At 39.6% G+C, this 14670-nt stretch overlaps 2 protein-coding genes across 5 annotated transcripts in view; one reads left to right on the forward strand and one right to left on the reverse strand.

Moving 5' to 3' along the window:
• LOC135084408 (hemicentin-1) overlaps positions 1-14670 on the forward strand; it is a 609550-nt gene that overhangs the window by 487500 nt on the left and 107380 nt on the right. For all 4 annotated transcript variants that reach the window (XM_063979183.1, XM_063979184.1, XM_063979186.1 and 1 more), the window contains exon 5: positions 7930-8094. In XM_063979183.1, coding sequence (XP_063835253.1) covers positions 7930-8094 — 165 coding nt within the window. The remainder of the gene's footprint in view (positions 1-7929; positions 8095-14670) is intronic.
• LOC135084582 (uncharacterized) lies at positions 1303-6605 on the reverse strand. Its single transcript, XM_063979351.1, has 3 exons — positions 5943-6605; positions 4809-4952; positions 1303-1437 (listed from the first exon to the last, which is right to left on the reverse strand). Exons 1-3 carry the CDS (start codon positions 6283-6285, stop codon positions 1430-1432), a joined length of 495 nt encoding a protein of 164 aa, XP_063835421.1. The 5' UTR covers positions 6286-6605; the 3' UTR covers positions 1303-1429.

A 14670-nucleotide genomic window follows, 5' to 3' on the forward strand; every position in this document is an offset into this window, starting at 1 on the left:
TCATTAAGCCTACTGCCTCCCTTTTACTTGTGTATTTGAGGTAGATGACGGAGCGATGCCCGAGCGAAATGCCGGGGAATTTGTAATAAGATAGTTTGATGGGTTCGTGTGAATAATTACGAGCTTAATTCAAAGTATCAGGTGCGGAACTTATGAACATCACGCGTTGAAACTGGATATTATTTTGTGGTGACTTGTAGAAATCTGAATTTATACAATTTGATTTCTTTTTAGTCCGTATTGTATATAAGTGCCAAAAATTCTAAGAAATATCTACCAGAAACATTTTCTTTTTCTTTTTTCCTTCTTCTTAGTTTTCCTTATGTTATTTTAGTTTTTACAGGGTAGGTAAAGTCGAGTTCATAAATAAGTATATTGACAGTGCCACTATATTTATTAAAAAAATCACAGTGATAAAACCAGATACTTTTAAATATAGATATCCCACATCAATTAGAACTTTCCGCCATAAGAAATAGTATAATTTATTTTATTTTTATTTTATTTATTGTGGTATACCAACAACATTACATACAAAGTAATTACATGAAAATCTTACATAATAGAAGTTTAGTGTGTATGCATGCCAATAACAAATAAAAAAAAATGTCAATAAAAAACAGTATAATTGAAAACAAATAAATTAACAAAATAAAGGACATAACAACCAAGAAAGGAATCGTAACTGTATCAACTCGAGGCGGTCAGTATTCTTTGTATGAAACTCCATACAGCAACGCACAATTTTATCCGCACCGTATCGTAAACGCCTCGCGGTGGACAGCGCGCGAAATGCGATGACAGCTCGCGAAAGGCGATCCCTTTCCGAGTTGATAAGTCTGTGTTACTTCGATAGTGAGTGTAGTGGAAGTTAATTAAATGAAAGAGTGGACTGTATACAATTAATTGTCTATTCGGTATAAATTAACAATGATATTGAGACCGTTTAGTGCCAAGTCGTTGAAGAGAGTGCGTCAGAATCGTCTTCTTCGATGTTCGCTCGCGAACCGAACATTGCTCGTTCGTTCGCCGAACGCTCGCCGCTCCCTCCGGTCACGCCGCCCGCGGGCAATGTCCGTGAGTAGACATGCTCCCCGGGTTGAAGTGGAAACTTCAAGAAATTGGTAGAGGGCATATATTGTTGAAGCCACGGCGGATAGTTCCCTTCTTTGTCTTCAGTTCGGCGACCCTCACCACGCCATCGGAGCCCGGGTAGGTCTGCACGACGCGACCCAGCAGCCAACAGAGAGGTGGCAGCACCTTATCCTTCACCAGAACCAGGCTCCCCATAGTGATGTTCCCTTTGGATGTGGACCATTTTGTTTTCTGCTGTAGCAAAGATATATATTCTGTGTTAAATCTCTTCCAGAAATGTTGTCTTATGAACTCCACTCTTTGGAATCGCTCCAATCTGGTAATGTTGCCGTTGTCAGTCACCTGTGGATGTGGAACGGATGTGAGTGACCTTCCAATTAAGAAATGTGAAGGAGTTAGGGCAGAGAAATCGAGAGGTTCAGGTGAAAGAGGAGTGAGAGGTCGGGAATTTAGAATGGCCTCTATTTGAGTTAGGCACGTAACCATTTCTTCGAACGTGAAGTGAGTTAACGTTAGAAGTCGCTTTAAATGATGCTTGGTTGAGCGAACTGCGGCCTCAGCAACGCCATTAAAATGAGGGGAATAAGCAGGTACAAAATTAAAATCGATTCCTTCCAGTGCAATGTCATATTCAATATTTGAAGTTTGCAAAAAGTGACGCAATTGATTGCAAGAACCGACAAAGGTAGTGCCGTTATCAGACAATATACTACGAGGCTTGCCACGGCGCGCGATAAAACGATTTAAAGCAGCCATGTATGCTTCCTTGGTGAGGTCCGAGACAAGCTCCAGGTGAACGGCTTTAACAGCTAGGCAGACAAAAATGCAAATATACGTTTTTATAAGTCTACATCCTCTACCCTTTCGATCAGCAATAAGTATCGGACCGGCATAGTCGACACTGGAATTTAAAAATGGATATTCAAGGTTACTACGTGAATTAGGAAGCTGTCCCATAATGGGTTGTATATTCTGTGCTTTATGTCTAAAACACACTGTACATTTTTGCACTGTGGCTCTTGACAGGTTCCTACCTCCTAACGGCCAATATTTCTGACGTATGTTTGCTAATAGTAATTGAGGGCCAGAGTGTAGTAATTTTTTGTGAGTTGTTTGAAACAAAATTTTTGTCAAGTGATGCTTGCTACATAAAAGCATCGGATGCTTTGTGTTGTAATCATAAGGCGAATTATCCAATCTACCGCCGACGCGAATGATGTCGTCGGAATCTAAAAAAGGAGATAAGGATATTAATCGATTTTTAGAAGGCAACGTATTCCTGGATTTCAGAATCAGGTATTCATTCTGAAACATTTCATATTGAGCTGTACGTATAATGCATTTCAAAGATGATTCAATTTCCTGATTTGTCAGACAACCTTGTAATTTATTATTTTTATTGTTTAAGTTGTACATATATCGTTTAAGGTAGGCTAAGATTCTTTGTAAATAATTAAAATTAGAATATTTGTGTATTAATTTTTGTATTATAGTGTGATTAATCAAGTCAGGAATTTGATTATTTGATTCGTTTACAAGATTACAAATCAACTCTGGCAGATCCTGTTTCTCGATACACTTGGACAACTTCGGCCAATAGCATTCATCTTGTGATAAGAATGCAGGTCCCGACCACCATAATTTGGAATCGCTGATATTATCAGCCTTCACCCCTCGAGAAACAAGGTCCGCGGGATTGTCCTTTGTTGGCACATAGTTCCATTTTGACCCTAAAGTGGTGTCTTGTATTTCATTGACACGATGTCTTACAAAAGGTTTTAGATCAGTTGGCGAACTGGATAGCCAACCCAGCACAATCGTCGAATCGCACCAAAATATGCAGCGGCTAATCATTGAAGTAAGGGATTCCCTTACCTTAGTACACAGTCTTGCGCCTAAAAGTGCTCCACATAGTTCGAGTCTTGGCATTGTTGTGGGTTTTATGGGGGCTATACGATTTTTAGAAGTCAATAAACGTATCGTGACTGCATTCGAGCTATCTATAGATCGTATGTATAAACAAGCGCCATATGCCATTTCACTGCTGTCTGTAAACACGTGTATCTCGTGACTTATGAAATTATCACATGAAAACCATCGCGGAATGCGCAGAGAATTCAAACATTTCAATGTATCTACAAATGAACACCATTGATATGCTATATCCTCAGGTACGGTATCGTCCCAATCGCACTTATTTAACCATAGTTTCTGTATGACTATTTTTGCTTCGACAACACAGGGTCCAATTAAACCCAGCGGATCAAAAATCTGACTTATTACCGATAGAATATGCCTTTTTGTTACGTCCGTAGGAGTTTCAATGTTTATGGAAAATGATAGAACATCTTGCCTACAAATCCATAACAAACCTAAAGTTTTCGATGAATAATCATCTGACAAATCCAAGTCAAGGTTGCAATTGTCCTCAATATCTACGACCTCCTTCAAAATATCAGGACTATTAGATTGCCATTTTCTTAAGTTTAGCTTTGCCGAAGCCAATATTGCCTTTATTTCCTGACAAAGTTCAACTGTCCCACGAATAGTGTCCGACCCAGTCAATAAATCATCGACGTAAAAATCATGCTGTATACTACGTTTGACTTGTTCATTATTCGTGACGTCAGCGAGGCTCACAAGACACTTGGTCGCGAGATAAGGTGCCGACGCCGTCCCGTAGGTGACCGTATTTAACGTGTAAGTTTTAAGCGGCTCGGAGGGATTCCTTCTAAATAAGATACGTTGTAGGGAGCGTTGCTTAGGATCTAGTAAAATTGCTCGATACATCTTCTCAACATCTCCAGAAATTATATATTTGTGTTGCCTGAACCTAATTAAAATTGAAAATAAATCATTCTGTACAGTTGGACCGACGTATTGGATGTCGTTGAGTGATACGCCTGACGTAGACTTAGCAGACGCATCAAAAACTACTCGCAGCTTCGTTGTTTTGCTAGATTCTCGTAATACGCCATGGTGGGGCAAGAAATAACTAATTTTATCCCGATCACCGTTTGATGAGTTTGTGTCCTCCGTCATGTGACCCAAAAATTCGTACTCATCCATGAAATCCATGTACATACGTTTAAATGTAGCATCGCGCTCGAAACGTTTCTCTAAAGTTAAAAACCTACGTTTAGCCATAGCGTATGAGTCACCGAGAACGCCGGGATCCGCACTGAGCGGCATGGTAACAATAAACTGACCGTCCGGACTACGTTTGGTATTTAACGTGAAACTTTCTTCGCACGCGCGTTCATCCAAAGAAAGACAATGTTTAGGAGAAATTGAATCTAGCTCCCAAAATTTTGATAATTCTATGCTGTCTGTTTTTGAAAAATTACAAAAATGTGAATAATTAACGTTTAAATTATTATTAGTAGGTACGGAACCAGAAATTAACCATCCTAATTTCGTTTCGCATAATTTTGGCAAGTTTTTTCCTAAATTTATGTGATTGCTCTGAATTACATCCCAAAATATTTCAGCTCCTAGCAGAATATCTATATCTGTTGGAATGTTAAATGATGGGTCCGCTAAAATTAGTCCTGTAGGAATTGGTATGCAATTTATATTTATGTAGGATGCTGGCAATTTTTAAGTTATTTCAGGCAAAATGTGGCAATTAATTTTAACTGAGTACTCATTATGCATTGATTCGATGGTGAGGTTACAAGACTGTGTACTAGTACTAGTTATATTGTTAATACCTGTAACCTTGGAACTGTTGCCAACTCGGGACAATCCGAGCTTGGTACACACGGCGTCAGTAACAAAGTGAGCTGTACTACCATTGTCGAGCAGGACTCTGGCGCTGTACCTTTGACCTTTGTCGCTCACCACTCTCACCACAGCTGTGGAAAGCAAGATATGACTTTGAGAATTTGGTTGTATATCTGCAGAAAACGAAACATTGTTACTAGTAGTAGGCATTGGATGACGTTCTACTTTATTGTTGGATTGGTCTAAGTGAAGTAAAGTGTTGTGCTTATCTTTGCAATATTTGCAGCATGAAAACCTACAGCGCTTTTTTACGTGGCCTTCCCGTAAACAGTTCATGCATACCCCGAGATATTTTGCCTTTTGTAATCTATTTTCTACAGTAAGACTTCTAAAAGAATCACATGAGTAAAGAAAATGATTATGTGAACATAATGGACAAATAATTTTATTTTTATTTTGCATATTACTATTATTACTTATATTGTGTTGATTAGATGTTATAATAAGGCTTTTTGATTTGTTTGTTTCTGAGATTTGTGTTGTATTTGATTTTTTATTGTCTTCTATTGTTTCAAGTAAGTCGGCTTTATTGTTAATAAATGTGCAAAACTGAACTAGTGTTGGTGAATGAGGCAGAGTGTTGCGATACTCCTCCCAATTTCTAAACGTGATAGAATCTAGTTTTAGAGCCATTAAATAAATAATGAGCGTGTCCCAATATTGAGTGGGTTCACGCAGCGCTTTTAACGCCCTTATATTTTTATTTATAACGTCAATTAGTTGGCGCAAAGCAATACTAGACTCATTGCTAATGGACTGAGCGTTAAATAATGCCTGAATATGGTTGTTTATCAAAAGGCGACTATTGTTGTATCGATCGCATAATAGTTCCCATGCCATTATATAATTATCGCTATTAAAATCAATATTTTTAATAATTTCGGCGGCTGCTCCCCCTAGGGACGCACGCAAGTAATGGAACTTGCTTATGTTATCGATACTATTGTTGTTATGGATTAAGGAGAGAAAGGTGTCTCTAAATTCCAGCCAACACTGATAACTTCCATCAAAATGAGGTAGGTCTATCTTAGGTAAACGTATAAAATTGCTTTTCGCCCCACCTGATACCTCGGAGCCTGATACGGAACCTGCAGAAAGCTTGTTCTGAAGTTGCTGACTGGCCTCCAGGAGCTTTCTTGCCTGTGCAACCAGCGGATAAAAGGTGTCTTCGAATTTGAAGCGCTCGGCATAGGCCTCCTCTGGATTGTCTGATAGCAGCTCAATGTCGGTCTGTAAATCATTAAATTCATCATGTAAGCTTTCAAATTTATTAAATCGACCTTCAAGTTCGAGAACCTGTAGGTCCGAGAGTTGTTTGCAGCTTTTTATAACTGTCATGTAATTGCTGAAACTAGTAAGCTTAGCCTTTACGGAGCCGCGCTGTTTAATTAATTTTTCAGCCATTGTGGGTAGGAAAAATAATTAAGGGCCTATGAAAAAATCTAATTGGTGCGGACGTAAATAAAGATCGTGCGTAAATTAATGTTATTCGTATGAATAGGCGCTCAGCTGATGCAGTCTAACGGTAGCGATGTATCTATAAGTATAGTAATATCTACGAAACTGGCCCGTGCGCTTATAATTATTGACAAAAACTAGTGGCGGCAGTACGGGCACCGCTAGCGGAAAGGAATGACGTGCGAATTAATTAGCTTGCGCCAACTCAAATAAAAAGCAAGAAAAGTGTTGTGAATTGGACTTATGCAAGAATTAAGTAATGGAATTTAGGAAAAGATGTAAATGAGGGATAAATTGGAAAGAACTCACAAAACACCCGTATCCTTATCCAGAAATTCCACAGGTGACTCTGATCTTCAACTCCTCGGATAGCGATGGTGACACGGCGCAATAGATCGGCGGACGTGTCGCGGGGTCAAAGTTCGATACCGCAGTCGTTTCTTCAGCGGGATTCAGTTTTCCGGTAGATGGACCAATATGTTACTTCGATAGTGAGTGTAGTGGAAGTTAATTAAATGAAAGAGTGGACTGTATACAATTAATTGTCTATTCGGTATAAATTAACAATGATATTGAGACCGTTTAGTGCCAAGTCGTTGAAGAGAGTGCGTCAGGATCGTCTTCTTCGATGTTCGCTCGCGAACCGAACATTGCTCGTTCGTTCGCCGAACGCTCGCCGCTCCCTCCGGTCACGCCGCCCGCGGGCAATGTCCGTGAGTAGACAGTCTGCTATAACCTTAATGCTCATTTTATAAAATCATCTGCCTTCATTTAGACATACATATTTTACATTCGTAGCGAATCCGTAGAAGCTACGGTCGGGCCATACTAAAAATCATCTGACTTCATTCAGACACCATACAATATTTGTCATTCGTAGCAAATCCATAGAAGCTACGGTCGCGCCATACTACGGCAAAGTGCTACGACTACGCTACTACAGCGCTACCATCTACGCCGTAGCTACAAAACCCAATCTAACTTTACACATCTGACATACAACGTCTTCTGTTGACTAAGATCACGAAGATCTAAGTACTTTGATTTGTGTTTAGTTTTAGTTTAGAAATGGAGACAGTATTTCCTGCTATTTGGAAGTTATGGTTGTTAAGTTATGTACAACATAGATTTTCTATACTGGTGGTGTTAATGTATATGTTGTTGACTGTAGTCAAAACTCATAATCGGTCAAAACCACTTTTGACTGCAAAAATCAGTCAAAAGTCGTTTTGACTGATGCTCTTGGACTCTTGGTCAATATCACTTATGACTGTTTTTTGCAGTCAGATCATATTATTTAGTCTTGTTTAAAGGGGTTAGCAGGACTATTAGTAATGCTGTCTACACACCAAACCCCACTTTGACATTTATCAAAAGTCATAGGGTACAAGTCGCCGACATGATTTTCTTAAATAAAGCCGTCGACTACAAGTCGCAAAGCTGTCGGCGGGCTTGGTATGTAGAGTTAATTTGTGCGCAGAATTATAATGTTATGCAGCGCGAAAGTTTAAAATTAAATACATGTACCTACGCATCGTCAAAAAAACTTAGTAAAAACCTAACTAACCGTACCCTTTCTCTTGTCCACAGTAAAACCAAAGTCGGTGGAGGTGACAGTGGGTGACCGACAGCTGCAAGACGGGTCAGTCCTCCAGGACCTCTACGAGAGGGCCAAGGTTGAGGTCACGTGCACCGTGGTGGAAGGGAAACCGCAACCGGAGGTCGCCTGGTTCAAGAACGGGAAGAAGATTGATGGTGAGTCAGTTTTGTATTAATAGGTTAAGATTTTTTGGGGTAAATTACCCTGGTTTCTTGTGGATCAACTGGAAGAAATGTAAACATAGTTTTGTCACGGATACCAAAATAACACCCATATTCACAAACGATGTTTGCTTATGTGAAGCAGCAAATCGAACGCACAGCGTTGAATTCTGTGATTGGTTCGTGTGTCATCCTGTGCATCCACGTGCCCTGTGAGACCTCATAGCAATGTTTGTGAATACGGGCGTAAACTTCTTGATCTTGATTGATAAGATTGATTTAGAAGATAAGTCGAATAATTTGTCTCACTCAAGATCTACCAATATCAGACGCTCTTAATTAGAACCCACACTTTTTTCATTCCCTATCAAAATCATTTTCAATGTTTACATTGTAGGATTGAAGTGAAAGATTCAAGTAATATTTTTTTAAGAAATTTAAAACCATGACACTTTTTCCAGTATATCACGTATTTACATGATAGGTATGTCATGCATGGTTGTTATGTGTGTTTTTTTGTAGTAGGTATATTATTATCTTGAATATTTAAACTAATGTTAGGTAAATACAACACCTAAACACCGCCGCCATTATCTACCCACATAACAATGTAGGTACTCAACAAAGTACATAGATTTTACTTTCAGCAAATATTGAAGCGCAGAAAAGTGGTACAATTTAATATTTTTATCAGCAATACCTTTAATATTCGATACTCATCAAATATTTACGTGCAATAGACCCGATTTCACCTGATTCGCGGTTGGAATTTAGCAAGTGAAAATCCCATTTTAACCGCAAATTGATATTATTAACCTGATTTTCAAGTAAATAATTGTTAATTTCGATGTTACTGTTAACTATTAAGTATTAATTCATCATTTGATATTGAAATGTTACAATTTATATGCGAATTATGTTTATTAAAGTCATGTTTATTTGGATTTTTGCTAGAACATGAATTCGCTGAAAAAAATAGATTGCCTTAGGCAAGATATAAACCTACGTCCTTTCATAAGCAAATTAAAGATACGTTTATTAATCCAATGACATAGTAAAGTGATGGAGCGAATGAAGCTTACGACGTGCTTACGAGGTTTCGGTTTTGATTCCTGGTCGAGACTAACAAGATTTTGACGCTATAATTCTTCTTAAAGTTGAAGTTCTGTAACATTGCGAAGTGAATAAATTGATATGAATATGAACGATTTTGAAACGTCAAATGGCAAAGATCGGTAATAAGAACCGGCATTGATGGCAGCGCCCTCCTGTAAATGACATTTCAGTGTTTTCCAACGTGGCAAAAATCGGAACCAGCGATCCGGTATTGACGGTGGCGCCCGCTGTCTATACTGTTACTTGCCAAATCAGGAAATAATTACTTAGAACTTACACGAAGAGGCCCAAAATCTAACAATATCCTTAACCTATCCACACAAAAACTGAACCTAAAAAAGCTTACTCTAAATTCCGCAGCAGTGTGACAATAAATATACTCGGGCATCGAACCGTCGACCCGCGAACGGCAAACACTTTAAATGAACCACTAACGCGTGCTCCGGGAATACCAACTCGGTTTAAAAGTTGTGTTTTTAGAGTAAAGCCTTTAAAGCATTGGTTCCCAAACTTATTTGAGACGCGCCCTCTTTCGACCATACAAAAAATTCCGCGCCCCCTCTCCTCCAGTCAAGATCATTTATTGGTCGTATCGAGCAGTATGGAATGCATTCTCTCAGCGGTCGCAGGTTTTTTATACTTAAGGTTTTTTAGTAAATTGTAATTTTAAATATAAATTAATATTTATTTACTTATGTATAATCTTGGCTATGGCAGAATAACAGGGTTTCCTGCAATCACTGAGTCAAAGACCTTTTTGTCTCTTATGATTTTTGTATTTGTGAAAAACTGTAAATGAAACCTGTTTTGAGACAAATAAATACTTTCTATTCTATTCTATTCTAAGGACACAGATGGCCCGCGCCCCCTTTTAAAGGTCTTTGCGCCTCCCCTGGGAAGCGCGCCCCCAACTTTGGGAACCAATGCTTTCGAACTTCACATTTCTGTTGCAAACTCGCCCTTAAAACAACTACATAAGACCTCACGGTGTTTACTTTGACGTGACATGTACCTACACTGTACAGTGTACACGTTATAGTGGTTATAAATTGCTCGCGGTTGACTGTTTTGTTAACACTAATGTTCGCACGTGACTTCGCGCGTGTTTCGTCACGGAAAGTGGTTTGATAGTTTTAAGTGAGCATGTTTGTTGACATTTATTGCACGTTATTTTAAAATGTGATTGATACATAGCAGTTGTGCTTGACTATCAATAACATCATTTAGTAAATAAAGTTCACTATAGTTTACAACGAGCCGGAAGACGTAGTGTGGACAGGCCTCCCACTAGGTGGACCGACGATCTTGTAAAGGTCGCGTAAAGCACCTGGATGCGTGCAGCAGGACCTTGTGGAAATCTTTAGACCCCGTTTCCATCAAGGCGGATCGTAGCGGAGCAGAGCGGAGAACTGAAACCGGGCCTTTAGGGGAGGCCTTAGTCCAGCAGTTGAACAAACCATCCAACAACTCAGAGGCCTCAAAAACTCAATTCTCAATACTCAATCGTTTATTGCATAACCACATTAGCTTTCACATTAGGTCTTACAATTTAGGCAGTTATACAATGTGGACCCAGTTAGGGCACAGCAACTTTAGGAAGGAGACAGAACGACGATCTTAACTTACTCGTCTGTTTTCTTAGTCAGAGGTAAAGAAAAACTACCACAAGATGGCTCTCCTAGTCGCCAAATCCTACAAGAGTAGAACGTGCGAGCTTGGCTTGAGAAAGCATTACTGGAATCGTTCGTTAGATATCAGATTTAGAGTTTAGTTTAAATAAAAGTTTTTGTAAACTACACTAAGTCGAACCTTAATTTCGAACTCCTCCATGTTCTTCTGATTATTTCGTTGCGGGTCCAATGACAGTTTAACTTTCCCCCGGGACAAACTTGACCTTCACTGATTAGGTTTAACATGGCGGTCAAGCTGTAGATCCTGGCTACACAGGAGTTGCAGTGGTGGGAACGAGAGGTGGGAATAGTCACGTACACTACGTCTTCCAGCCTGTGCCACTCGAGAAATCATCTGTCCCAATGACCATCAGTTCTAAAAATTTGTTTGTAGGATCAATATCTCCTGTAGTTCGTAGAGTATCTGAAAATACATTATTTCGTTTATCTCACCTAATAATGCATTAAAGTAACGTTCTGTTTAGTAACTCTACTTCTGGGTTTTACAAACTACGAGTATACGAATCTTAGGCTGGGTTGTACCACCTTACTTTAACTTTGACAAACGTCAAAAATTTGTCAAAACTCCACACAAAAAGCATCGGTTATCGTCATAGTTACCGTTAGGCCCAGAACTGCAACTGTAACGAAACTGCAACTTTGTGATGATTCTGATGAATGAAACTGAAACTGAAAGTTTCAAACTGGTCGCGTCATGTGTGGTCTCAACGGACGCTATGGCAGAAACTTAGATGCAACTCAAAAGTAACTAGCAGTTGCAGTTTCGTTGCAGTTGCGTTTCACCGTCTGTTCCGGGCCTTAAAGTTAAGCTAGGTACTCAGCCTTAGTAAACATTTCCTAAGTTATTGGCATAAAACCAATCTTTTGAAACAATCGAAATCTCCTTCGATCACATTTAACTACAATAATATTACTATTTCCTGAATCCAAATTGAGACCTACTCCATTTCTTTTAAAGTTTAATTTTGCGCAGCAGTTTGGTGTCCATATAATATATTCTTAGTACGTACAGCATATCTAGGATTGCCAGTATGAATATCTAACACTAAGGATCGCTCTGCCGTTAGGCTGCCTGTCTACTGGAGCAGAGCTAGGTAGCGGAGCGATAAGCGAGTTAAAAAATCTCCTCTCCTCTTCATTGGCTAGTTAAAAAATTTGTACAAAACCGAAAACGAAGAGGAGAAGCGGAGCGCAGAAGTTGAGTAGGAAGGCTGAGCGGAGATGTGGAGGTGCGGAGAGCGGAAATTAAAGGACAAGTCGCATACTCGCGGCCTAGCTCCGCTTAAAGAAAATTGAGCATACTCAGCTCAGCTAACGCCGCTTCTATGACAGACAGAGGCCTTTTCCATACTTGACGGAGTTGCCGTCGCAGACTCTACGCGGATGATTCATACTTATTTTATACAACTCTCCTCTCCATAGGTTATCTGGAAGAGATCGCTTAATAGCGACAAGACCGCCTAAATTGTACTGTCCCTGTGTATTTTTTTCTTGTTCTGTGTCTATTGTCTATGATCGGTCACTCCGAATTAAAATAAATATCTTGTGCGAAAGATCTGCGATGATATTTCCGTCAAGTCTGGCAAAGGCTAAAGTCCACAACTCCGCTCCGCTAATCTCCTCGCTCCGCTACTATCCTCGCTCCGCTTCAGTAGACAGGCAGCCTAAGGTCCGCCCGCCGTTAGTGTGGATAGCATTCGATTTATTTAATACATGCTCTCAGTGGGCGCTGGAATAGTCACGTTTTGGACTTATTTTCAAGGAAATTGGAAATATACTGTGGAAAGCCTACTAAAATGGTCGTAAAGATGGTTTTATTACATTGTAATTATAATATAAGAGATATTTCAAAGCAAGAAATTACTCACAAATGATATGGGGTAAAAGGCCCCACTAGACATGGTGACCTCACGGTTACTATCATAAATCTAAACTAGCTGAAAAAAAATTCTAAAACCAGTTTTTCCAATCGTCTAGACGGCATTTAAAAACTTATCTTGAGCAACCGATATATTTTAAACCACGAACCTTTTCTTCCTTCAAGAACATACTTACCTATTGTTTTCTCAGACAAAATTCAAGAAGAATGCATCCAAAATACATATTTACATCGCGTACACTATCGTGATAGACTGTAAACAAATCCCCGACAGATATCCTTTAGTCCGCGGGCACGAAACTGGCGACGGCCGAGCGATGCCGGGGCGACGCCGACGCGACGGCGGAACGGCGGCGATGCATACAAAAACATGGACAGTATATTATGGTCACGCGTATCGGGACACTTGCACGAAAGTCATTAACGCGAAGACAAAAATAATAAGCGCAAGGCTTATTATTTCTGTGCTAGGACGTACCGTTTTCAAGATAAAAGCTAGAAAAGAAAATCGAAATCGCTTCAGTCATTCAGGAGCTATAATGCAAAACAATCAGAAAGATATTTCAAATTACTTTCCGCGAATAATAATGCGAAAACTGTTTTCGCGCTAATGTCTTGTCGCGCTAGTGTCTTCGCGCAAATATCTTTCGCGCAAGTGTACTAGAACCATGGTGACACGCTAGAAACGGGCAGCGGCGGAGCGTGGCGATCGCAATACTACTCCTCATAGCCGCCCCGCTATGGCTCGGCCGTCGCTCCGCCATCGCTCGGCCGTCGCCAGTTTCATGCCCGCAGATTTAGAGCACACAAAGTTTGCGAAGCGCATTGAATTTTAAAAGTTCTCAAATTTATATGAGGTGTTTACTAGATGCAGATTTCGTAGCCTTTGATGCTCAGCTTAAACGGGATTCGGGAAACTTTGTATTAGCTTTTTGCGACGAAAAACAGCTTTTTGAACAGTTTATATGCGCTTTTGTAAATAGAGTCTAACGGAGTTTTATTAAATATGCTTGTGTATTTAGGGATGTGGCATGGAGGCATTATTATACTATGATCATTCGTCACTTGTAGGATGTCCACCCACAAGGTGGACCGACGACATCATAAAGGTAGCAGGAAGGCGCTGGACACAGGCCTCTACCAACCGGGCAACATGGAAAGCATAACATGGAAGGCCTATGTTCAGCAGTGGACGTCCTATGGCTGAGATGATGATGATGATGATGATGATTCGTTACTTCAATCAAATATAACGATACGATTTCTCTATGAATGGAGAAATAGTAAACAAAATTTACCATGATTATGACTTACAAATATTGTGCTACAGCTATGCTATTAATAGAAGACGGAAATATATTTGTTTGTGTAAATAATATTGTCATAAGAATTCATTGGAACTAACATGTCCTTACACACAAAGTAATTATTGACTTTTCTTCTATCTCTTTCTAATCTATACTATCTAGGTATACTAATATTATAAATGCGAAAGTACCTCTGTCTGTCTGTCTTGCTTTCACGCCTAAACCACTGAACCGATTTTGATGAAAGACATAGAGATAGTTTGAGTCCCGGGAAAGGCCATAGGATAGTTTTTTTCCCGGTTTTTGAAACAGGGACGCGCGCGATAAAGTTTTTCTGTGACAGACGAAATTCCAAGCGGGCGAAGCCGCGGGCGGAAAGCTAGTAGATCATAACTGAAGTAACCAAGACCAAACTACTAAAAATATAGGTATTTTAATCAACAGCCTTTGGTGTAATAACTTTTGATCGATAACTTTTTACCACTGTTAAAGTTGTAATATTTTTATCAAAACCCGCTCAGTCATTTACTAAACCGACTGTAACAAACTTTTATCATATCTCCTCATTTAATAAACT

This window comes from Ostrinia nubilalis, chromosome 26, assembly GCF_963855985.1.
Source record: "Ostrinia nubilalis chromosome 26, ilOstNubi1.1, whole genome shotgun sequence".
Classification (NCBI taxonomy): Eukaryota; Metazoa; Arthropoda; class Insecta; order Lepidoptera; family Crambidae; genus Ostrinia; species Ostrinia nubilalis.

What these genes read in the sequence shown, in the direction of transcription:
- LOC135084582 (XM_063979351.1), bottom strand. Translation starts at nt 6,285, where the DNA reads ATGGCTGAAAAATTAATTAAACAGCGCGGCTCCGTAAAGGCTAAGCTT. An exon ending in ATCAGGCTCCGAGGTATCAG is followed by an intron (nt 4,953 to 5,942) that starts GTGGGGCGAAAA and finishes TGCTTTCCACAG; the next exon opens with CTGTGGTGAGAGTGGTGAGC.